The following is a 24,282-nucleotide window of genomic DNA, read 5'->3' on the forward strand; positions in this document are numbered from 1 at the left end:
AATTAATTGAGTTTTATAGGAAAATTTTGTGTCATTTCAAGAAAAATCTTTTATCTTTTTCTTAAAAAGAAATCATTTTCTAAAATTAAATTTAAATTTTCTCCAAGAAAAAGTTGGGGTTTTAGAAGGAATTATGTAAGTTTTTATAAGGAAAAACATTTTATTTTTTTATTTTCCTTTTTTCTCTTTTTAAATCGATTTTATTTTTTCTTGGTAGTAAGAGAAAATTTGAGTTTTCCAGTGAACTACTTGTGTTTTAAAAGGAAAAACCTAAACATTTATAATGAATTGAGTTATAAGGAAAAACTTAAAGTTTCATCACCCGTAGTTGAATAACTCAATTCACTAATAAACTTAGTTTTTTTTTTTCTTTTTTTGAAAAAATAAAATTAATTTCAAAATGAAATGAGCTATCAAAATGAAAAAATTTAAAGTTGGATGACTAAAATGAGTATACAATAACATTGAATTATTGGTGGGTAATCAACGTAAGAATAATTTTTAACAGTAGTGCTTAAAATGAAAATAGTTTTTGACCGCAATGCATAAAATTAAGATTTTTATTTTCCAATGCTCAAAACAAAAACTTGTGAAATTTTGGTGACCAATTGTATAGTTTACCATTTTATTTTTAGGGTTTTGTTGAGTTTACCATTTTAATTAGGAGTTAGTCTATGTACTTTTTTATTTCAAAATTCAATTATTTCTACAAGCCTAACTATTTTAATTATAGTAATTTCTTCTCGGGTGATCCATGAGTGGTTAAATTCAAATATTCAAAACCCTTCAAGGTAGACCATGGGAGAGGTAAACTGGTCTTGCTTAATTAGTTTGTTTGCTTGGCGTACATGAAACAATAGAAATATTTTCACTTTACAGGGCATAACTTGGAGTCCCTTCAAGATTGTTAGAGTCTCTTATGGTTGGGTTAAACCTAATGACTCAGCTTACATGAAGACTCATTAATGCGGCATGAAACTAGATTTGGAAATTCTTTGCCAAGTAATTGCGTCCATTTCAGCACTGATGGTGCCATTAAGACAGACTTAGTAACTGTATCAGCTGGGGGAGTTTGATGTTACAGAAATGGAGATTGGATTTTGGGGTACAACTATTATTTGGGGTATTGTTTAGTCTTTGATGCCGATTTATAGAGTATTCTAAATGGTTTGGTTATTCTTTAAGGTCACAGGTACCAATGGGTGACAATTCAAAGTGATTGCTTGAAGGTGGCTTAGGTTCTCCAAAACACTTTATCGGCAACATCGAGTTCTGCTTTGATCAGGTATATCTAAAAAATTTTGATGCATGTCAAGCACTGGCCTTTACGACACGTCTCAAGGAAAGATAACCAAGCTACTGACTGCATAGCTAAAATGGTTTCAAATATGAAAAAGAGTCTGCAAGTGTTCGATGATCCTCCTAGGGAGATGCTAGCAATTCTTTACTCTGATAAAGCAAGTGGTATTTTTGCTCAATTTAATATAATGTAATTCAACTGATTTGTTTATTTTCACAAAAAAAAATCAATTCAAATGATTATTTGTAAAACGAATCAAATCGCAAATATATCTATACAATCGTATAGGCAACTTAAATGATTTATTCTTTAAAAGACAATGCCTTTAAAATAGAAAAAAAATTGTTCCTTTTATTAATATACGATGTCTAAATTATTCATAAAATAAGTATAAATATGCTTATGATTTAATTCACACATTTTAAATATATTACATGCTCGAATTGAACTGATATTTCATGTTTAAATTAATAGTGTAATTGAAAGAAGAATCTAATTATTTAGTATTGATATTTTTTTAGACTTAATTAAAATATTTAAAAGTGTGAGTACCGATTCAAAATCTGAACCATTAACCTTTTTTAAAACTTTCTTTTATTGATGTATTTTGAGTCATGGATGGTATCCATCAGATTTATCAGCTTAATATTTATGATGATAATTTAAAAATTAAGGTTTCATTGTGAAATTCATCCCCTATTTTATGAAAAGTGGAAGTAAATTTATTTATTTCACTTTACAAAAATTGAAAAATTATCCTAATTGTTAATTTAACTGCTGATTTTTATTAATTATTTGCATATAAATTGTTAACTACTAATTTCCGTATAATCAATTTAACTGATAAAATTTAACAATATTACTTAATAGAACTTTTTAATTTTTCATAAAATACAATCAGATTATGATAAATTAAAATACAGAAACTGACTTTTATTTTCTTTTTCTTGTTTTGTAAAGTAGAGACGAAAATTCATAGTTAAATTAAAAATAAATTAAAAATAATATATATTTTCATCAATTAAAAACATGTTTTACATCCATAATTTCATATATATACACAAGTGGTGACTGGTGAGGGTAGGATTGGATTTTTCTTTTTCTTTTTTCTTTGAAGCATTTCTAAAAAATCAATTCCTCCTTTCCTATGAATACTCTTAAAAAAAAAAGGAAAAAAAGAAGCCAAACAAATAGAATTTTAATGAAGTTAAAAAGCAAAGCTTTTCATTCTATTCTGTGATTTCCATAACACAAAGCTTATCCAAAGAACATGCATTTATGCAACTGAAAATTGTAGAATAAAACTCGTAGGAGTTAGGAGATGAAGGTTCAACGTGAACCCATTTTTTCTCAACTAGCTCCACATGTGAATTTGGCTTTGCTATGGCGTAGAATTGAAGTTTATGTATCTGCCTTGTCAGCTTCTTCATTGTATCTATTGAGAATACCATGCCGAAGCCTTCCTCAACATCCTCCGAATGTTCAAAAATTTGAATGCCAATCTCTGATTCCTTTTCGTTAACTAATCCGAGGAGCAGCCGTGAGCTCCTGCTGATATATCTTTCACCATTGCATACCTGCAAGATGAGCATTGTACTATATAAATGCATGTATATTGTATTATATGAATGCAAATGCAAGAACTCGGTTGAATGGATGAATCCACCAGTTTAAGTGTTTCTGTGGAAAGACATTTGACTTGCTTCTCGAGTCTGTTATAAACACATAGGCATGCATACAAAAGAACTGTAACAAAGCATGACAATGCCCAGGAATAGTTTGTATGTAGTTTACTCCTCCAAATAATATCATAGTTGGCTTTTCTCTACACACAATCAAAACACAACCGTCATGGTACTTTCGGATTGGAAGTATATTAAAATGCTTTTCTAGTTTTTCTTCTAGCATATCACAATCCAGTTAGATACCAAATTCACTAAATCAGTGAATGGTAATAGATTTCAGTTGAGAAAATTGGCAACGTTGCGCTCATGACTTCATGGAAGCAAAACCTACTTTCGGACTTGATTCACGAGGCTCTTATTATTCTTTTGGAGTATTGACAACAAATATAAATGTCTTAAAAGTTTAGAAAAATAAATAAATAAAGATTTTAAAGTCTTAGCCTGTTCTTTTTCATGGAAAACAGACAGAAATTTTTTGAACTTTAAACTATAACAAGGCTTCTAACCTGAATATACTTGATGCCATTCTGTGCAAGATTCTCCATGATATTGTCTGATGAAAGCAAGCTAATGACTCCTCCTGATCCAACCGGTGATTGCAAAATCTCCCAAGGTGATTTCATCAAAATCTTATGCCTGTTTTGTTCCAACAAACTGCTAACAACTGGCAGCCTCTCTTCTTCCAAGAACCAAACCTGAAATTTGGTTGGTAAATAAAGGTGCTAGTATGTATATATTTGTCTAACACCCTGAATAAAAGCATTCCACATCCAACATTTTCAACTAAGAAATAACATTAAATTACAAACATGATCTTAAGGATAAGTTCGTACTCGACATTGGGATTCAACCAAAACCAAAAGCTTGTGAATACTCAACCGTTATTACTAAATGTTAAAACATTAGACCAAAACCAAATGTTTGTGATTACTCAACTGGTATTGCTAAATGTTAACGTTAGGTGCCTCAGGAGATTTGATTTAATGAAGATCAGACCTCTATTCCTGAAGTAGAAGGTATAGCTAGCAAAACTTTCATTACAGGCAGACATAATTCTAATTTACACTCAGGATGTAGAAAATAACAAAAAATAACATTTAAAAACCAAAGCTATCCACACTGAAATATGATAACAAAACCTTCAGCCTGTAATTAAGGTTACACATATCTTTACTCAATGGCTTGTGTTTTAGCCTTGTAGGTCATTCAAAGATCACTACCCAAAAGCGGAAACGAAAATAACAAGATAATTCCATGATTATAACACTGACCTTTTCAGGGTCAAATCCAAAATAATTGTTACTTGAGAATAGCTTCTTCATAGAAATGATTTCATCGGCTAGGCTAATCAAAACCAGTGGCATAGATGATCTATATTCAGCCTGCAAGCATCGAGCAACAAAATTTTACATTCATAAATTTGAACTTTAGTATGAATCAAAATTTTAAAAACATGATGTTGCAGAAAATAATATTATTCTAACAGCAGTAGCTTATAAATAAAAAAATTTCATTTGCATGAACCAGCGACACTGACAAACTAAGAAAAGTTTCCCAAATGAAAGTTCTTATCTCAGCATCACCTTCACAAACCTCTCGTCGTCACAAAGCAACATCTGAAGGGAGGATGTTTCAGAATTCTCCCTGCTTGTTGAGGAAGAGAGAATGAGGTCATATTCTTTTCCCCGGTTCTTATGGTCACTCATATCTAAAACAACTGCAACTTTGCCCTTAGAAATAAGCTGAAGTGCCTTTTCTTGCAAAGTGAAATTTGTTCCCAGCTTCTCTTCACTTGTCGATGGAGTAAAGCGTTTTTCTGATATCCTCAATCTATTTCTCACCAGCTTAGTTCCGGTGAGTGATTCAGTTATAGTCCATCTGGTTGAAGAAGCAACACCAAAAGCAAGAATTAATAATTTAGCCACCACTGTAAAACACCATCACCACTTAATACACTATATAGAGAATGCCTTCTAATCCTTATGGAGTTTAAGATGAAAAGTAATGATTTCTTTTTCCACCCTATTTGAAGAGAATAGAATATATGATCAATTTTTTCAACAATTAAAAAGTTTTGATGAGTGCAAAGCGAGGAAAAGAATGAACTAAGGTATTGAAAGGTTAATGGTACGTGAAACAGGCCAAGACAAGTAAAAATATCAACTGCTTATGGCCTAAGACAAGAACTAGACATGTATAGAACAAAAATACCATCCAGTCTGAACCAGAATTAAGGCATGTATCCTTGATGGCTATCTACTATGAGTGTGTTTCTACATTATACATACATATATAAAAGCTTCACCTCTTTGAAGCTATCTCAACATTCTCCAATGCCTGCTGAAGCAATTTGGAATTAACACTGACAATCTGATCGGCAAGTAAGCTTGCTTGGGATTTCTCTCCAAATCTGAACCCATGAAATACATGTTGCTGCTCCATTTCACTCAATTTCTTTTTTGCAGCTATTAACCGCTTTTGGAACCTTTTCCTTTCTTTCCATTCCTGAAATATGCCTCAAAATTTAAGTACTCTATATGAAAAAGTTTTACATGAAAATATAATGGATTTCAGGAGTAAGCAGAACACGGTTTAGGAGAAATCTTGGCAAGAAATGAACAACGAATCGAGTAGATACAAAAAAATATGGCTCACAAGTTGGCGCCTTTCTTTCTTGGACCTCTCAACAGAGCGTACGTTTAGCTCGAGGAGTCCCTTTGGAGGAGTAATCAGCATTTCTCTTCTATTCATATCAACATTAGGAACAATTTCCTTGACAAATGGTACCCAAACCAAGGGACCAGAATCACCAGCTTCAGCCAAACTAGATAACTCCTCACTTCCATTAGGCATAGGTTCGGCTGATTTGAGCATGACATGTAAGAGATCATTAGCTCCACTATTGAAAACATTAACAACTGTCCCCACAACTTCACCAGTTTCCTGAAGGAAGGCATTATATACAAGTCTTAAAAATTAGCTTCTTTAATCATAACAAAATTAACAAATAAATAAACAATCATCTAAAATATGAGAAAGAAAGAGATAAAGTTGAATGAAGAGCACAGATAAATTAATACACTTATCACAGCAAATTAATTGTTATGATAAAAAGATCTAAAAGCCAAATTCAACAGTTAAGCTGTGTCGAAAGGTGGTTTCTAGATTTTCCTATGAAAACTTAATGTCTGGCCCTAAATATTGGACTGAACGAACTGTTCATATGTAAATGAAAGAAGTAAAAGAAAAATAAATATATAAATAACAAAAAGATTATGCTTTTACAGAACTTGTCAGATTGGTATATGGAATTAGGGGTGTTAACGAGACATTGATACTCATAAGCTACTCGAGTTCAACTCAAAAAAACTCGAACTCGATTCAATAATTATCGAACCCAGCTCAAGCTCAAGCAACTCAAACGGCTTGCAAGCCTTATCAAGCTTTTTAATTTTAATATATATTTTAAATATTTTTATATTCTTAAATCACGTTATTGCCTTTACTATATATTATTAACCCTAAGCTTACTTATCGAACCGCGCTCAAGCTCAAACTCAAATACACAAGAGCATAATCAAGCTCGAGTTAGACCTTGAATACGAAAATTGATAAACTAGCTTAATCAAGCTCAAGCTAAGTATTGAGCTTCGAATTTCGAGTCAAGCTTGCTAGTATTCAGGCTCAGATCGACTCAGTTACACCAGTATATGGAATATTAAGGGCTGATGAGCAAATAAGTACATTACCTTGAGAATGACTCTCATTCCAACAAGATCACGAGTATAAAATTCACCTTCTTCCAAATGTGGTCTATCTTCTTCCTCTGCCAATAAAGTTGAACCTACAAGTTGCCTAGCCTGAAAAATAAGAACTTTAAGTGTTTAATTAGGAGAAAGTGAAAGCAAGCATAGAAAAAATCAAAGGAGACATCTAAAGGAAAGAGGCAATCATTAGTATAATGTAAACAAATGTAAAGAACAAACTTTGTCTAATCATCTCACTTGATCCACTGTTTCAATCCCACTGAAGCTGAGTATCCAACTCTTCTTTCCATGATGTTCCCTTCCTTCAACAAGCTCTACTTCTTTAATTGTTTCTTTACCTGAAACTTGTTGCTTTAACCATCTTCTCCCAGCCTGAAAATGAATCAATTTTTCATAAGACAAAAAAAACAACAATTTTTTTAAGGCATTAAGCTAATGAAAGAAGAAGAATAGGATTCTAGAACATGTCCTACCTTGCAAAACCGCAGTTCAGTAAAATCAGTGTTGGGTTTTATACAAATTTCTCCTTGTAGCCCATGAACACTGGATATGTACCCAATTTCAACAAAACTAGAAACGTTCTTGCTAGCTTCAATCATTTCTTCAGTAGCTGAAGTAGCCAAGTTGATGTTAATATACACAACAATTGAAAATAAATGAAATATCAAAACCCCAACAAGTAAGAAACAAAAAAAAACAAAAAAAGCAAAACCCATTATGAATAACCCACAAATTGAGCCAAAAACTGCTAAAAATTAGAAGTAAAGGAAAGAGTTACCAGTGCTGTGCAAAGGAGAAAAGCCATGGCGCTGACCGTGGAGACGATTCAATGGGAAGCGGAGAGAAGAGAAAGCAAAGAGAGAAGGAGAGAAACGGATTCTGATGGGAACTGTGAGTGGACGACATGTGTGAAGATAGGTTGGCGGTGAAGATATTGGATTCGAAGAACAAAGAAGTGAAGCTTTTTGCATCTTTGGTTTCTGCTCACAGTTTCAGTTTAACTGTTTAAACTTTCAGTCATCGACTAATGAGGAAGGAAGAACATATGGTTTTATCTCATATCGTTTCACTGGATATTTTGTTTGAGTAAAATATCAAACGATGTTTTCCACACTTACGTGATTGAGAAATATTTAAAAAAACTGGGTGAGAACAAAAATTGTAAAAAAAAAAAATTATGGTTAAATATTTTAAGTTAGAAGGATTTAAATTATTAATTTTTTTATAAAATATAAAAATAAAAATACTATTATTATAATATAAATTATTTTTGTAAAAAAATTACTTTTGTTATTAAAAATAATATTTTTTTATAAACGAAAATACTCTTAATTGTTTAAACACTTAAAAAGAATTTATAAGCGTTAAAAGTACTAAGTCATTTTCAAGTGTTCAATTTATCAGAATTTGTAAACTGACTTCAAAGATATCAACCCCTTAACCCTAAGTGTTTATGCATATGATTTATATATCAGACCGCTACCTCATTAGCTCTAGTACTCAAGAATAAAATTTATTTTATGAGTATTTAATGGTATCAAAACACAAATAAGGAAGTATCATATCCCAATATAAATGTAATAGAATATGAGCTTTAAGATCTGATACCTAAGACTATAACAATCATATTATTGTAAGTATGATATCGAAACCTAAGGCTTAGGTAGGTTTCTACAACTACACTTAATGCTTGAGTAAATGTCTTCAACAGCTCAAACTTTAAACAACTAGAAATCACTGGGAAAATATAAATAGAGTTCAAAAACATACAAGAAACAAGTTTATAATGCTTATTGTGCAAAATTCAAATATTTCATTTGTAATTCTAATATTTCTCTGTACGCACTTGGGGTTTCATTAACTTTATTATTTCAAGTACTATAATTTATTATATATCAACCTTTTAAGAAGTATTACTTGTTTCAATTCTATTTCTCAAAACTGTGAGAGGCTACTTGAAGTTTTGAATAGAATATTTGAAGAAAAAGTGATTCTATCCTACATACTTAAAAGGTAGTATTGTAAAGATAGCATTTGAGTTTTATATAATTAATCTATTTAATAATAGAGATAACCTAAATTGATCTAGTCTCTATAATAATAATAAAACTTAATTGATATACTTACCTATAGTATAGATACTAGACTCTTATAAAATATATCTATAATAAATTATATAGAAATCAAATGAAACTTTAGTTGAATTAGTCAAATTAAATTTTGTTGATGATGACTTTAGGTATTTTATAAATTTTTTGTATAAAATGATAAAATTACACTTATTATTTTGTAAAAAAGAATAAGGTAGTTTTTAGTTATTTTCCAATTGAATCGATGTCAAGTTAATTCGTGACACCAACTCAACCAGACATATTATATACGATATAAATAGATATTTATTTTTAGAATTAAAACAATCAACACCACCATTAAGCACATCAAATATTGACATTGTTTATTTTGAAGAATTTATATAAACTATTAAAAAATAAATGATCGTATAATGATATAAACATGAGTTAACCGAACACATACCCTATCAAAAAGCTTTATATTAATGTAGATTAAATTATGCCATACTCATAATAAATGTGAAAAAAATTCACGTCAAAACATATTTATAAAAAAAATTTAATATAAATAATAAATGAAACTTTGATTAAAATAATAAAATTGTGGCTCGGAGGATTTTGGTGTCCTGAGTTTTAAGTCTCACTACTTGCAAATGTATTATGGGTTTGATTTTCATTTTAGATTTTTTTAATAAAAGTTACATTAAAAACAAATTTATAACAATATTAGTTATTTAAAAAAAGGTTCGGGTAAACTACAAAAATAATTGTTTATGTATGGTTTAGATTATATTATGGTCACTGAACTTTAATTTGTCATGTCTTGATCATTAACATTATCAAATTATAACGTAACGTTTTGGTCATTGTGTCTAACTTGACATTAATAGTGTTATGAAAATCTAATGTGGTCCATTAAATGTTGATATGACTTTCGTTTCAATAACTCATAATTTAAAACTTGTTTTTTTTTAAATTTTTTTTTAACTTTTTTCTTTTATTATTATTCTTTTCCTTTCTTCTTACTCGTCTCTCCCTCTTTTGTTTTTGCTTTCTCTTTTTCTCTTTTATTTTATTTTTTTTGTTGAGACAAATTAAGTTGAAAGTTGTTAAATGGCACTTGGCAATATGGCAAATTGCCACTAAAGTGGTATAAATACTTTCCTTTTTTTTAGTTTGACAATTTAATAAATAAAACTTTTGGATTTGTTAATGTGTTGTCTCAGTATCATGAACTTTGATTTTCATGTGCAATTATATACATAAATTCTAATTGTGGTTCTAATGTATACTTAAAACTTTAATTTTGATTTAATCATACACATTTAAAGAAATAATACATCGATTTATTTTTATATTGAACAAATATAATTATCCATGTATGCAATATATAGACATAAAATGATGTTAATAATTGTGTTAATAATTTACAAGAATTTGATTAAATTAAAATTTTATTTATAAAATTACTCAAAATCAAAATCATATATATATAATTACACATTAAACTATAATTCATATATAATTTTATGATTTATCCCTAAAATTTTATATATAAATATATACTTTCAAAACAAATAATAAAAAAATACATATATACAACATTTAATCAATTGTTAATAACTTATTCGATACAGTGTATGATACAGTAAGGAAAATCACTAGTTTTTATTTTTCATATTTTAACCATCACTTAAATAAAATTAAAAAAAAAAGGAATATTCCGACAGCATATTCTTAGAGAAAAAAAGGTTGTCTCAATGATAGAACTCAAAGACTGAATTTATATTATCAGATGTTACTTTATACCAACTTTTACTCACCATTTGTGATTAAAACATTTTGGTGATATATATAATAGGATTTATATTATTTTATGTATTATCGATGATATTATTAATTTTGTATAATATATAAGGTTAAATTTTGGTGTATTAATTTATTAAAAATCTTCATATATTTATTTTAATATTATTATTTTTACTATATTATAAAATATATGTCATGTTTTAATTTTAATTCTAATATTTAAATATAACAATAACAACGTATCAAATCTTTATATAATCTCATACATGACAAAATTATTGTCTTGTAATATGCTTTTGATCGTGACCCACTAATTATTTTATGATTATATATCATCATGATAATTTATTTATCCCCTTTTGGTGCCCTTTATTTTTAGTAAACTAAATTAAATTTCCTTATTTTCAATATTTAAGATATAAATATATATTATTTTTTATAAATCTTTCCTCAAACTAAAACATGAGAAATTGTTTTATGAATTATTTACATCACATCATTTATGGTATCTTTTTAATTATTTAATGATATTTCAATAAAATTTTCATATCATTGACACATAATTTTAGTAATTTTTTTACCCTAAAAGCTAAACCTTGAACTCGAATCCAAACCTCGAATCTCGAATCTCAAATCCTAAACCCTAAAATTGAGCATCTAACTTGAACCTTAAACCTTAAACCTTAAACTTGAACCTCAAACCCTCAAGATTTTAAGTTTATGGTTCAATGTTTATATTATGAGTTTAGTATTTGAAGTTTAGGGTCAAAGTTTAATATTTTGAGCTCGAGATTAGATTCGAGGTTCTTAGTTTCAGATTTAGGGTAAAAAACCAAAATTATATGTTAAATATATAAAAAAATTCCTAAAATATTATTAAATAATTAAAAAAAGAAAATAAATGATTGGTAAAAAAGTGCATAAAATAATTTCCCCTGTTTTCTAAGACTCCCTCATTAATAAAAAAACTATTAAAATATGATTATTGGATTTAATAAATCTTTTAAATTATAAATATTGTATAAAAGCTTTTTATTTTTAGAAAGCATCAAATAACTTGTAATACAAATTAAGTAATATTTATAAAATATTCTAATTAATGCACGATTTCTTGTAGATTCAATATAAATAATATATTGAATATTAATTTTTAAATAATAAATCGGATCACACAAAGATAAACATTATTGACTTGTAAACCTGCCTAGAGTGTGAACAAAAAAAGGTGCTTATCTACGGATTTAATCCTGCCACGTCATCCTTATGCTTTTTATCAACACATTATCCATTTTAATTTACGTACCAAAGTAAATAAAAATTGTTATTTTTAGTAATAATTTTTTTATCTTTTAATTTTCCAATTCTTTATTAAATTCTCTTATTTTGAACATTTCCTTTTAACTTTTAATTTTTTATACCAAAAAAGTCCAAGTATTATCGTATCCACGTCCTCATCCCCACGATTTCCACCAATCTCAACTTAATGGCAATTTTGCAATTTTACCTCAACGCCGGGTCAAGTTTGAATTAAACTCTATCAACAAAGTAAAAATATTTTATATTTGTTTTTTATATTTTATCGAACTTGTTTTTCGGACCCCAAAAATATATTTAAATACAGTTAAATTCCCCACATTCTCAACACAATTCTTTTATTGGTTTATTTATACTTCTAGTCTCTATACTATTTTAACTTTAAAAATTTTGTTCCTATATTATTTGACAGTCTAGCTCCTCTGTTTTTTTAATCAAAAAACTTGATCTTTCTTTTTGTATAATTTAAAATTAAAATCCAATTCAAAATACTATCAATACATTTTTTAAAATTTGAAAATATAATTTTTTTCGGTACAAACAGAAACATAAAGCTATAATTAGATTAAGTGGGGCAAAGTTATTCCAGAGCGATCATCATGTAGCTTTTGAAGAATTTTATTCGAGGGTTGCATACAGCTAAACATGCTCAAAGGCCTTGAAAATGTCATTATTGCCAGCCTGTCAAGTACTCTTTTACCCTCTTTGAGTATATGCGTCACCCTAATCATCTAAAGATGTTGAATAATTTCTTTAATAGCTCGTAACATGGCTGAATGGTGAAACTCAATTGACACATCTTGAATCAATCGGATTGTAGTCATACTATCCATCTAAAGGACAACTCGTTGAAGGCCTAGACTCAAACTCTTTAAAATATAACATTTTAATATTTAAAGATTTAATTTAAAAATTAAATAAAAATTGGCAATGAATATAGAAATTTAATATAAATAAGTTAACAAATTCATTAATTGCACATTAATTTTTAAAGCAGACAAGTATAAGGACTTAAATTGATAGAATTAAAAATAAAAGAACTAAATTTCAATAATGAGAAGACTTACAGTGACTGAGTAATAATTAGACCTTTTCTATTTCTCTCTCTTTCTCCATTTCAATCATTCTCTGCTCTTTTAACTCCACTCGTCCAATCATCATTATTTCACAAAGAATTTTTTTTTTAAAGAAAAAAATTGAAAAAGAAAAACCATTAAAGTCTTATAAAGAGGGAAAGAGAAAGCAAAGTACTTTTTACTTCAAATTCTCTCTCTCTTCACGGCTCTCTCTGTTTGTTTGCGTGTGATCGTGGCAGAGAGTCTTTCTATTGAAAATCAGTTAAATTATTTTCCCTTTAATTTTTCACACTCTTTGAACCTCATTCAGGTAATCTTGTTTTTTTTTTCTTTCTTTTTCCTTTTATGTCCAATTTACTGTTTTGGTGGGTTTCTTTTATGATTTTTATTAGAATATTGAAAAAATTATGTTTTTTTGGGTCTAATGTGAATTAGGTTTTTGTTTTTGAGCAAAAAAGTTTGAGCCTTGATATTAAAGTTAGCATCTTTCTGGGTTTTGTTTGTCTTTGAGTTTGCCGTTATTGTTTTCTGATATTGGATATTAAAGAATAGTTTGATTGCTATTGTAGGAGTATTGCTCAAAACACTGATTTTTCAGCTGCTATACCTAACGAATATATAAATATACTATGTGCCTTTTGGACCTTTTTATAATCTTAATTTTGCTGAAGGTTTTTTTTTTCCTGTGGATTTTGGATTTGGTATTGGTCTCACTTTTATACAGTGATGAATTTGGAGAATCAGAACTTAGGTTAGTAAATAGATAAAAAAAAAAAGAAAAAAAAAGGATAAGACTTCTGAATTTTACTTGAACTTCAATTCCATTTTGAAGTCTTCAACTTATTTAGGCTTAAAAGGTCTGGATTTTTTGTGATACCATTTCATCATGTTTCATGGTGTGAGGATCTTTCAAAGTTAATTATGTAGGCTGTTGGTTTGACTTTATATTTAACTTTTCCATGTTCCCTTCAGAACACTTTTGAGATTATGTTTCTTTCTATTCTTAGTAGCAAATTGGTTGTCAAGCATGCAATGATCTATGTTTCATAAGGTTGATATATATTTTGTTCCCTTGTTCTTGGCAGAAAAAGGCAATGCAATGAAGCAGTCTGTTGACCATTTGGTTTCAGGTAATTTTACGATTGTTCATGTTATACTGCCAATGCGCAATGTGTGTTTTTTTTATTTAATTGATCTTGTTAATTGTGTGTGGTCTAGATCCTACTAAGATTCCAACAGCAAATGCATCTAAGAAAGTGGAAAGTGCATGGGGGATTTTATCTGGTTCTGATGCATACCATGCCTCAACTGATGCTACCCTCTTTTCTAGCTCATTGCCTGTTCTTCCACATGAAAAATGTAAGTGTTAGCACTTTTTTAAAGACTATCTACTGTATTAAGGAAAGACTGACCTTATTTTGACTATATGCAGTGAACTTAAATGATACGGACAATAATTATCAATCTATTGATGGTATTACATCTGATCTAAATAACCTACGTCAAGATGTGGAAGGCAATGATCCACTTGGGGATATTGAAGCTCATGCACTTGGAAACTTGCTTCCTGATGATGAGAATGAGCTTTTAGCAGGCATAATGGATGATTTTGATTTAAGTGGGTTGCCTAATTCACTGGAAGATCTAGAGGAGTATGATCTTTTTGGTAGTGGTGGAGGTATGGAATTAGAAACTGATCCACAGGAGAGCCTGACCATCGGCATGTCAAAAGTGAGTCTCTCTGATGCTGTTGTTGGGAATGGCATGCCCCCTTATGGCCTTCCAAATGGTGTTGGAACTATAGCTGGGGAACATCCGTATGGAGAACATCCTTCGAGGACATTATTTGTTCGTAATATAAATAGCAATGTTGAGGATTCTGAATTAAGAGCTCTTTTTGAGGTAATTAATTCTTCAAATTATTTCCGATGACATTCCTTGACACTGCATTTTCAGAGCTGCTGTGTAAAAGGCATTCTGCTTTTGGAAATACTTCCATTATTTTGTCCGTTTTTCATATATGCATTGCTTGAAATTGTAATACATTGCCCTTAGAACCAGAAATGCCCTTAGAACCAGTTTTTCAAGATAAAATTAGTTGGGCAATATGAAATTGTAACTATATGTTCCCTTAATTCTAGAATGAAATTTTGAATTGTTAGATTATACGGTTATCAATCCAAACCTGTTGTTTCTCTGCTCTTTGATGCTCGAGAACTACAAGTCACTTCCAATCTTTTCTGATTCAACTGCTACATTTATTTTTCTCCTTTTTGCAGCAATATGGTGATATTAGAACTCTGTACACAGCATGTAAACATCGGGGCTTTGTGATGATATCCTATTATGACATTCGTGCTGCTCGAACAGCTATGCGTGCATTACAGAACAAGCCACTAAGACGGAGAAAACTTGACATTCACTTCTCAATTCCTAAGGTTTAGAACATTTTTATTCCCGAATAATTTCTTCTGCCATGGTTTTGTTTTTATTAACTCCTTTTCCTTTTACTTTTCTTGTAACCTATACTGCATCAGGATAATCCATCAGAGAAGGATGTTAATCAAGGAACTTTAGTAGTATTTAATTTGGATCCATCTGTTTCAAATGAAGATCTTCGTCAAATATTTGGGGTTTATGGTGAGGTTAAAGAGGTGATGCTTTTTTTTTTCCTCTTTTCTGAAAATGTTTCCTTGCTTCAAACATGAGATTGCGTGTTTAGTGTTTCTGAAACAAGTTTTTTCATCACTTAAAAAACAGATAAGGGAAACACCATACAAGCGACACCATAAGTTCATTGAGTTTTATGATGTTAGAGCTGCAGAACAAGCTCTTAAGTCACTGAATAGAAGTGATATAGCTGGTAAACGTATTAAGCTTGAACCTAGTCGCCCTGGAGGAGCTCGTCGAAAGTGCGTATATCTTATACTTTGTTCTTCTATTAGTACTAATGTATAAAACTGTAATTTCTTTTATTTGATGAATCTTGTCATCCCTCTTAAATAAGTCTTTCCTTATAGTATTTGACACTGTGATAGCATTGGGCTGTTCCTTTTTTCTATGTGACCTGATAGTGTTTTGCTATTTGCTCTTCTACTGGTACCGAGGCACAAAGCTATTAATTGGAAGAGGTAGATTGTAAATTAAAACTCTGCAAGGAAATAGAAACTATGAGAACTACTGCAGTTGTGGCCTTGTTCAAGTGTAATTATATGGATCATTTATCTTGGCTGCTGCGTGCTGGACTTCATCGACATTCTCTTTTTCTTTATTTAGAAAACTCTCTTTATTCTGTGTTTACCATCGGTTACTATTTGTTTGTTTGATTTCTTGCGTTGTTGTTATTAGAAGTATAGCAATGATAAAAATATTTGATTGTTAATCTTTTTCAACTTGTAGTTTGATGTTGCAACTTAATCAAGATCTTGAACAAGATGAATCTCGGGGTTTTAGACATCAAGTTGGTTCTCCGATTACCAATTCTCCTCCAGGTAGGGCTTTGAGCTACATTCTATCATTTGTGTGCATATGGTTTGATTGTCTGGGATTTATTTTGTAAACTGAGGATGTTGCAATATTCCTGACAGGTAGCTGGGCACAGTTTAACAGTCCTATAGAGCATAGTCCAATGCATTCTTTTAGCAAGTCCCCTGTTTTTGGGACCATGAGCCCAACTACCAGCAATCAATTATCTGGTCTGGCTTCTATTCTGCATCCTCAAGTGTCGAGCTCTGTGAAAGTTGCACCGATTGGCAAGGACCAAGCAAGGGGTGGTCATGTAGAACATGCATTAACCAATGCAAATTCAACCCATGGAACTGGGTTTCAACTTTCCCATTCTCTTCCAGAGCCAAAGTTGAGCCAATACCATGGAACCATACCTACTTTTGGTCCGTCAAATGGTTCCAGGATGGAAACATTGTCTGGGCCACAATTTCTTTGGGGGAATCCAAATTCATATGCAGATCGCACAAACTCTTCAGTCTGGCCGACATCATCTATGGAACATCCATTTTCATCCAATGGAAATGGCCATGGCTTTCCATACACAGGCCGGCAAGGATCTTTCTCAGGCTCATCCCACCATCACCATCACATGGGATCTGCTCCATCTGGTGTTCCTCTGGAAAGGCACTTTGGTTTCTTCCCAGAATCATCAGAAAATTCATTCATTAGTCCTGCTACATTTGGAGGCATGAGTGTAGGCCACAATGAAGGTTTTATGGTTAACATGGGTTCTCGTGCACCAATGAGTTCAGGTATTGGTATTCCACGGAATGTGTCTGAGAACGGTTCAAGTATGAGAATGATGTCTTCACCTAGGTTGAGTCCTGTATTTTTAGGCAATGGCCTATACCCAGGACTACTGCCAAACAGTATGGAGGGGTTGGCTGAGCGTGGCCGGAGCAGACGGGTTGAAAATAATCGGAACCAGCTGGATAACAAAAAGCAGTTTCAGCTGGACTTGGATAAAATTATTAGCGGTGAAGATACTCGAACAACTCTGATGATAAAAAATATTCCAAATAAGTCTGTTCATCCTCTATAATCTGCTGCTTTATGAATATTGACTACATGTCAATATGTTTGAAGTACTGATGCCTTGACTATTTCTATTTCATTATGATATTCAGGTATACCTCAAAGATGTTGCTGGCTGCCATTGATGAAAATCATCAGGGAACTTACGATTTTCTCTATTTGCCAATAGATTTTAAGGTAATGACTATGGGGATCTGATTTGCAGTCTAGACTTCTAAGTTCAATTGCAGCTGATGGATATTCTCATTTGTGATGCAGAATAAGTGCAATGTGGGCTATGCCTTTATTAATATGCTGTCTCCTTCACACATTATACCATTTTACGAGGTTGTCTTTTTTTTTTTTTTGACTTAATATATTTTCAACTTTTGCGTCTTAGGCATTTAGGTGAATTTAGGATAATTGGATTTAACCTTTTTTTCGAAGAAAATTTCTGCTTGTTATTAAAGGGAATGCAAGCTTGCTATTGAAGCCTTGGAATGTTTCCTTTGGATTGATTTATATTATACTATATGCAGGCATTTAATGGAAAGAAGTGGGAGAAGTTTAATAGCGAGAAAGTTGCTTCTTTGGCATATGCTCGAATCCAGGGAAAGGCAGCTCTTGTTGCCCACTTCCAGAATTCAAGCTTGATGAATGAAGATAAGCGCTGCCGCCCAATTCTCTTTCACTCTGAGGGTCCAGATGGTGGCGATCAGGTAGCATTATAATATGGTATTCTTACTTTTATATTATAACCTACAACTATACACTTACTCCTAAGGGCTTTCAATAACTGGCTGAATTCGGCCATTTTTTACTCGTTTAAGTATCAGAATCTTTTTATTCAAGAGTTGCCTTTCTTAAACATGATAATAACAATGGATTTATTTTCCCCCTTTTTTGTAGACCATCCCAGAGCATTTACACTCTAGTTTGAATATCATCCGCCAGCCAAATGGGTTACCCTTGGGTGATTCTTCAGGTAGCCCCAAAAAGAAAGATGCTGGCGAGGAGCTTGAAACCTTCTAGCAGCTTAATATCAGGAGATTTTGCCCTTGTACCAAATTCATGGGGCAGTGAAGGCTAACATATTTCGTACATAGTCGACCGTAAGAACATAGGAAGAGGTGAACCCGCTATTGACAGGATGCAGATTTTGTGTAGTCTAAGCTAGCTGAGCATTCGAACATGGAAACTGTAGGTTCATTGTGGTTTGTGCACGCATCAATATCTTTTTGTCTTGTATTTGAGAGGATGTTATGGTGGGGTTTCTGCATCATTGTTCTGTCTCTGCCTTGGCCTCTCTATTTTGGCTTCGTTTTCGGGGTTTCGAAATGGACATAAGCGTCGTGAGAGTTGAGATTTTGATGGCTAGGGATGTAACATTAGTGCCATTAACAGAAAATTGTATAGTTGAGAATACAACCTGTTTTTGTTTATCACATAATTTGGTTCTCTATGAAATGGATGCAATTGACAATGGTTGTTTATGCTCTATGCATGCTGCAGGCCTAGTGACTCAGCATTTTTTTTCATCTCAGGATACATGTCCTAAATTGTGATTTGTTTTCAGTTTATTGTTGGTATAGATGAATGTTATTACAGTCGACGTGATTATCGGTGGTAGACACTAAATGTAATTGTAAAACTAACAATTTTTACTCCACTTTTCAATTATTTGTCTTCTAAATAGTTTGAATACATATTTTATAAATGATTATAAGTCATTCGAAAATATTCTTGAATAGGGATGGATCCAGGATTTATGGAGAGAGCAAATATTTGAAGTTAATTATTCTGATATGAGCAGGCTCACTTCTACATTGTCACCATTATTACACAAATATCACGGGGTTTCTTACATTTCAACTTGTTATTTTCAGCTAACAAACCCCAGCATCTTCTCTCCATTTCGCTTTATGCTGAAACAAAGAAATGTATATATACATATATAATATATATGGATATAGAATATGTATGTATGTACTCACACGATTATTCTCAATTCTCATACCAGCATTGATGGACAAACAGGCTTCACCTCATGAAATTGTTGGCTTTGGGTGCAAGATCAAAATCTATGTGACCCCATTGATGCATACTTAGAGCAGAGAGGGTTTCTTTGAAGAGATTATTAGTGTTGTTCTAGTAGTGATGCTTTTTGTCTTCCTTTCGTTTTGATTTCCAGATCAATGAGGAAGTAACATTTGTTATGTTCCCTGACATACTGAACATGTCCATTCATCCTGTTTAGAAGCTTCCGCGACATGTTTAGCCCTAGTCCTTCCTGCGTTGTCCAACTATTTCCACTCTCGAGCATTTCTTGAATAAGAGTGGAAGGAAGGCCTTTACCTGGGTGAGTCATCCTACAGGGACATGGAAAAAGCAACACTGTTACTCGAGAGTTCCTTCTGATGGGACAAACCGTGGAACATAGCATAGCAAAAACTGAGGCAAACAGTGACATAATTGCAGTTACCTGAATTGTAATCGGAGAAACTCGTTACCATCTCGTAGTAGCTTTAGACCAGGTGAAATCTTGATTTCTACCCATCCATCTGGAGAAGGAGCATGATGCACCATGTTAAGCAAGAAATCCGATAGGACTAGCTGGAGCCTAATTCGATCACCGTATAAAGATAGTGCCTTGATTTCCTTCGGAGTTTCATGAAAGAGTTGTAAGTTCCTTTCTTTAAGCAAAATCATGACTTGACTGACGACAGCATCGAGAACGTTCCCTAGAACAAATTCTTCCATGCTCAGCTCCATGCTGCTGAAATGATTTAGACATTAGTACGTATTGTGATACATATCAAACCATGATGGCTGCATATGATGAGCAAAACGAACAAACTGAAGTAATGTTGAGACCACAAGGGCCATATTATGCAGATAATGGAACTGAATCGGGACTTACCCTTCATCATCGCTTCGAAAGTCAATATCCTCAATTATTGCCGTGATCTGTCTTTCACAAGCATCACTAGTCTCAAGGAATTGCTTCTGATTTTCAGAAATGGCTGTAGTTTCTAAAAGTTTGTGGGTAAATCTAATACCATTCAAAGGATTTTTCATCTCTTGTCGCATGTAAACTAAGTGCTTAAGTTTCGTAAACAACTCTTTGTCTTCTTGCTTGTGTTCTTCAGTAGCTTCTTGCATGGCAGGCACAATAACCTGTAAGAAGCAGAAGCAACCAATTATGTTCCCATCAGCAGCAGTCCGCCTGTTTGCCACTATGTAAACCTCCACAAATTTCCCTTTTCTATCGAAAAAGCTGAAGGGAAACTTCTCAGCATCCCGACCACTAATTCCTTGATACAACATGATCATAAATCGAGTCATTGAGTCCTGGCCTTTGAGCTGACATAAACCTCCAAAGATTTCTCCAGCTAGTATTTTACCTATGACCTCATTTCTGCTGTAGCCAGTCAGTTTTTCCATGGCTGCATTCCATTCAGAACAGCAAATATTCTCATCAGAAGCAAATATCGGAGGGATCAAAGGGCTAAGACTTTGTATGATAGCCCTATAATCTCCTTGCAAACGGATGAACTTATCCAGCACGACTTTCTCAGATGTGATATCTTGACCCACAAAGCATACACCAATGATATCATTTGCTAAATCCCTGCTTGTGCAGGCATTGACCACGATATAAACTACTGCATTTTTCCGATGAGGCTCGAAATTTCTGAGTTTTAACTCAACATTCTTGTCTTCCTCACCTGGATATTACTAGGTAAACATGAGTTACCATATCATTTGAAAAATGTAAATAACTGTGTTTAAATATATGTTTGAAATAGCAAGGACACCAAATGCACAAACTCGGTATTGAATCAAATATGAATGAAAAAACAAGTGCGGAACTATAATTTTGAATCAAAAACAAAAAAATTCATTTCATATTGAATGTCCTCGACCATTGAACAAGGATGAGATTACCTTGCAAAGCTCTTCCTATGAGATTTTTGTACACTTCTTGAGAATCTTCGTGAACAACTTCATCAGCTAGGGATTTCCCGATTGCATGATCGGCTTGTAAACCTGTCAATTCTGCAACTTTTGCATTCCAACCATTTATGATACCGGCTGTATCAACTCCAAAGACTGGAGCTGTTCCAGTCTCAATCAATCTAACCATTTCATATGCCACTGAGCTGATTTCATTGATTCCCTCCGTCTCAGTATCATTTTGCTGGCCACAAGCTAACTCCTTGGAGCCACTCTCTTCCATGTCTCGAAATGAATCTCTCATTATTAGCTGTATAGAGTGAATAGCATTAATTTCTGGAATCTCCCAAGGCAAACTTCTACTTTTCACCACTTCAAGAAAAGCATTAAAGGATGATCTCGGATGCATTCTTCCACTATCATCCTTGTCCTCCGGGTGATGCTTGGCTCCTCCCCATTTCACTTCCTTTGCAGTATGAGACCTGAACCAGAACAAGAAATCCTTTGAAGTGATTCGGGCAGTAGCCATACCGCAAACTGCATCACCCAGTAAAGCAGCACCAGGATAGCCAGCATCAGCCAAACTATCGGTGCTCAGTCCAGTGGAATCCTCATGAGTGGTGAGCAGCCACTGAGTTATATCTTTTACCTGCGACTCAGTTGGAGTAACACCCAGCAACCAACATTTCCCTCTGTAGTGAAGTGCAGCCCCATCACACTTTACAAGGTCCATGATATTAGGGGATTGTGTCACAATACCCAACGGGGCATCACGGAGAAGCATATCACAAAGTAAGGTTTGAGTCCTTAGAATCTTCTTCTCAATTAATTGTGATGCTAATTGAAGTTCCATGTATAGCTGCAGTCCAAATGCCTGCATGAGAAATTCACAGGCATAACGAAGGGGGAATGGCACATAGCGCGGCGAAGTATGATGACAGACAACCAGTCCCCAAAGCTTTGTTGAATCATTACCATTTATAACGACTGCCATCACTAACGAGGCAATCGAGCCCATATTTGCCATGTACTGTGTGTGACAACCATGGGGTGACCTAAGGGTTGAATTGACCAAGCAGAGATGCTGTTTCAGCTCATCACTTTGAATGACCTTAACCGGATTTGCATGGCAGTCACAGATCATCCTAACGCGATTCTGCTTGAACAAGAAACGAGCAGCTTGAGGGATATCTGTAGCAGGGTAATGCAAACCCAAATAAGGCTCTAAATCAGACCTCCTGATTTCTGACACAACTTCACCATGACCATCATCATGGAACTTATACACCATAACCCTGTCATAGCCAGTAAGCTTCTGAACATCCTCCACAACCGTATCACACAATACTCCGATATCACCACCAGGAAGCGACTGCAACCTAGCAATCGCCCGAACAGCGAGTTTCTGTGAGTGCACAGCACCAGCAAGCGACAATGCCGGATCACCTAACCGAGCAGGCTCTAAATCAATCACAATCCCCACATCAATTCTATGCAAAATAGCATAAAATGGCTTTTGAGTGCTCCTTGAATAAACCCAAATCGGGTTTAACAATGAAATCTCTCTAGATGCGGCAGCTTTTGCCAAAGAAGCACCTGATGCAGGCGTGAAAAGGCTTTTCACATCAATCCCAATCAAACCCTTCACCCCTTTAATCTCATCCTCACTATCCAAATCCAAACCCAACAACCCAAAACAATTCTCACTATAACCAATGATCCTAAAACTGGTTTCTTCAACAGCAATCATACAACCAAAAGGTTGAACCAAACCACCCCTTTGGATTCTCGACAGATAAGCAGTTATTTGTTCTTCAGGCACACTATGTGGAGCATAAAGAACCGATTTTGAATAGTTAAAGGACTTACCCGACACACCAGACTGCTCAAACTCAGCCATAAGCCCAGCATCCGCATTGTATTGAGCAATGAGTTTCCCTTTATCCATAGATTTCATATTACTCGCAGCTGATGATGACAAAGCAGCAACGGGTCTTTCTCTTTTGGGTTGTTTTCCTCTTTCTCCACTCTCAGCTTCCATTTATTGTAGGAATCTGTGAGATTATTTAGCACAAACAAAAGCATGGCCGTTGTGTAAGAAGTAGCTGAAACTTTATCGTCACCATGCCTTTGCTTTTGCCACACTCACTGTGTTTTTTTGTTGGATGATTGATTAATAACCCTTTCACACTCTTTTCTCCCCCTTTTTTTTAATCTCTCGCCTTTAAAACATGAATAGCTGAGCTGTTAGTACTTGTTCTTTTCATTACCTTAATCAAGGTTTATATTGTTTAAACATGTCTTAGACACATCTTTGCAGTTATTACAGTACCAGTACACTATCACTCTCAATTCACGTCAACTTTTGTCAATTAATAAAGACCCTTTCTTTTATCTCATTGTCCTTTGTTTTGGAATAAGGAGCACTTTTTGTTTTCCTTTATTTTCACTAAAACTCAATAATCATATTCTTAAATCACATCACAATAGTTTTAAACTTATTTTTCAAATTTTAAATCCATTCGTTCTAAATGAACAAAATTTTTATAAATAGATGCAGGACAAACTAAACCCTTATATGTTTGTTTTACTCTATTTTATTTTATTTTTAAAATTATTATTTTATCTTTTATATAATAGAATAATATATTATACAGTAAAATTTTTAAATTCAATAAATAATGTAAAAATTGACAAATATTTTATAAAAATATAATAAAGTATTTTAAAAAATATACGATAAATTTTTAAAATTATTTATAAAATAAATAGTATCAGTGT

The 24,282-nt window shown here is 32.7% G+C and overlaps 3 protein-coding genes across 9 annotated transcripts; 1 reads left to right on the forward strand and 2 right to left on the reverse strand.

The window, feature by feature from the left end:
* Positions 1 to 2,478: 2,478 nt before the first annotated feature.
* LOC107935918 (uncharacterized) lies at positions 2,479 to 7,859 on the reverse strand. Its single transcript, XM_016868548.2, has 10 exons — positions 7,531 to 7,859; positions 7,226 to 7,362; positions 6,990 to 7,124; positions 6,735 to 6,845; positions 5,641 to 5,928; positions 5,291 to 5,490; positions 4,569 to 4,863; positions 4,257 to 4,367; positions 3,492 to 3,680; positions 2,479 to 2,877 (listed from the first exon to the last, which is right to left on the reverse strand). Exons 1-10 carry the CDS (start codon positions 7,721 to 7,723, stop codon positions 2,530 to 2,532), a joined length of 2,007 nt encoding a protein of 668 aa, XP_016724037.2. The 5' UTR covers positions 7,724 to 7,859; the 3' UTR covers positions 2,479 to 2,529.
* A 5,317-nt stretch (positions 7,860 to 13,176) lies between these two features.
* Positions 13,177 to 19,082, forward strand: LOC107935906 (protein MEI2-like 5). Of its 6 annotated transcripts, none has more exons than XM_016868533.2 (13): positions 13,177 to 13,333; positions 14,109 to 14,153; positions 14,242 to 14,382; positions 14,456 to 14,925; positions 15,303 to 15,461; positions 15,561 to 15,677; positions 15,784 to 15,935; positions 16,423 to 16,514; positions 16,611 to 17,553; positions 17,658 to 17,742; positions 17,824 to 17,892; positions 18,084 to 18,263; positions 18,454 to 19,082. In XM_016868533.2, the coding sequence occupies exons 2-13, from the start codon at positions 14,123 to 14,125 to the stop codon at positions 18,574 to 18,576; spliced, it is 2,562 nt and encodes an 853-aa protein (XP_016724022.2). In that variant the 5' UTR covers positions 13,177 to 13,333; positions 14,109 to 14,122; the 3' UTR covers positions 18,577 to 19,082. The 6 variants fall into 6 exon arrangements, with proteins under 6 accessions (XP_016724022.2, XP_040935526.1, XP_040935525.1 ...); XM_041079591.1 differs by lacking the exon at positions 13,177 to 13,333 and adding an exon at positions 13,482 to 13,500; XM_016868531.2 differs by lacking the exon at positions 13,177 to 13,333 and adding an exon at positions 13,514 to 13,774.
* A 227-nt stretch (positions 19,083 to 19,309) lies between these two features.
* LOC121202968 (phytochrome E) lies at positions 19,310 to 23,826 on the reverse strand. 2 transcript variants are annotated; one of them, XM_041079590.1, is made up of 4 exons: positions 21,493 to 23,826; positions 20,465 to 21,272; positions 20,027 to 20,317; positions 19,310 to 19,913 (listed from the first exon to the last, which is right to left on the reverse strand). In XM_041079590.1, the coding sequence occupies exons 1-4, from the start codon at positions 23,540 to 23,542 to the stop codon at positions 19,682 to 19,684; spliced, it is 3,381 nt and encodes a 1,126-aa protein (XP_040935524.1). In that variant the 5' UTR covers positions 23,543 to 23,826; the 3' UTR covers positions 19,310 to 19,681. The 2 variants fall into 2 exon arrangements, with proteins under 2 accessions (XP_040935524.1, XP_040935523.1); XM_041079589.1 differs by having other exon boundaries at positions 20,027 to 20,320; positions 21,493 to 23,752.
* Between the last annotated feature and the right edge of the window lie 456 nt (positions 23,827 to 24,282).

The sequence above is a fragment of the Gossypium hirsutum genome, chromosome A10 (assembly GCF_007990345.1).
Source record: "Gossypium hirsutum isolate 1008001.06 chromosome A10, Gossypium_hirsutum_v2.1, whole genome shotgun sequence".
Classification (NCBI taxonomy): Eukaryota; Viridiplantae; Streptophyta; class Magnoliopsida; order Malvales; family Malvaceae; genus Gossypium; species Gossypium hirsutum.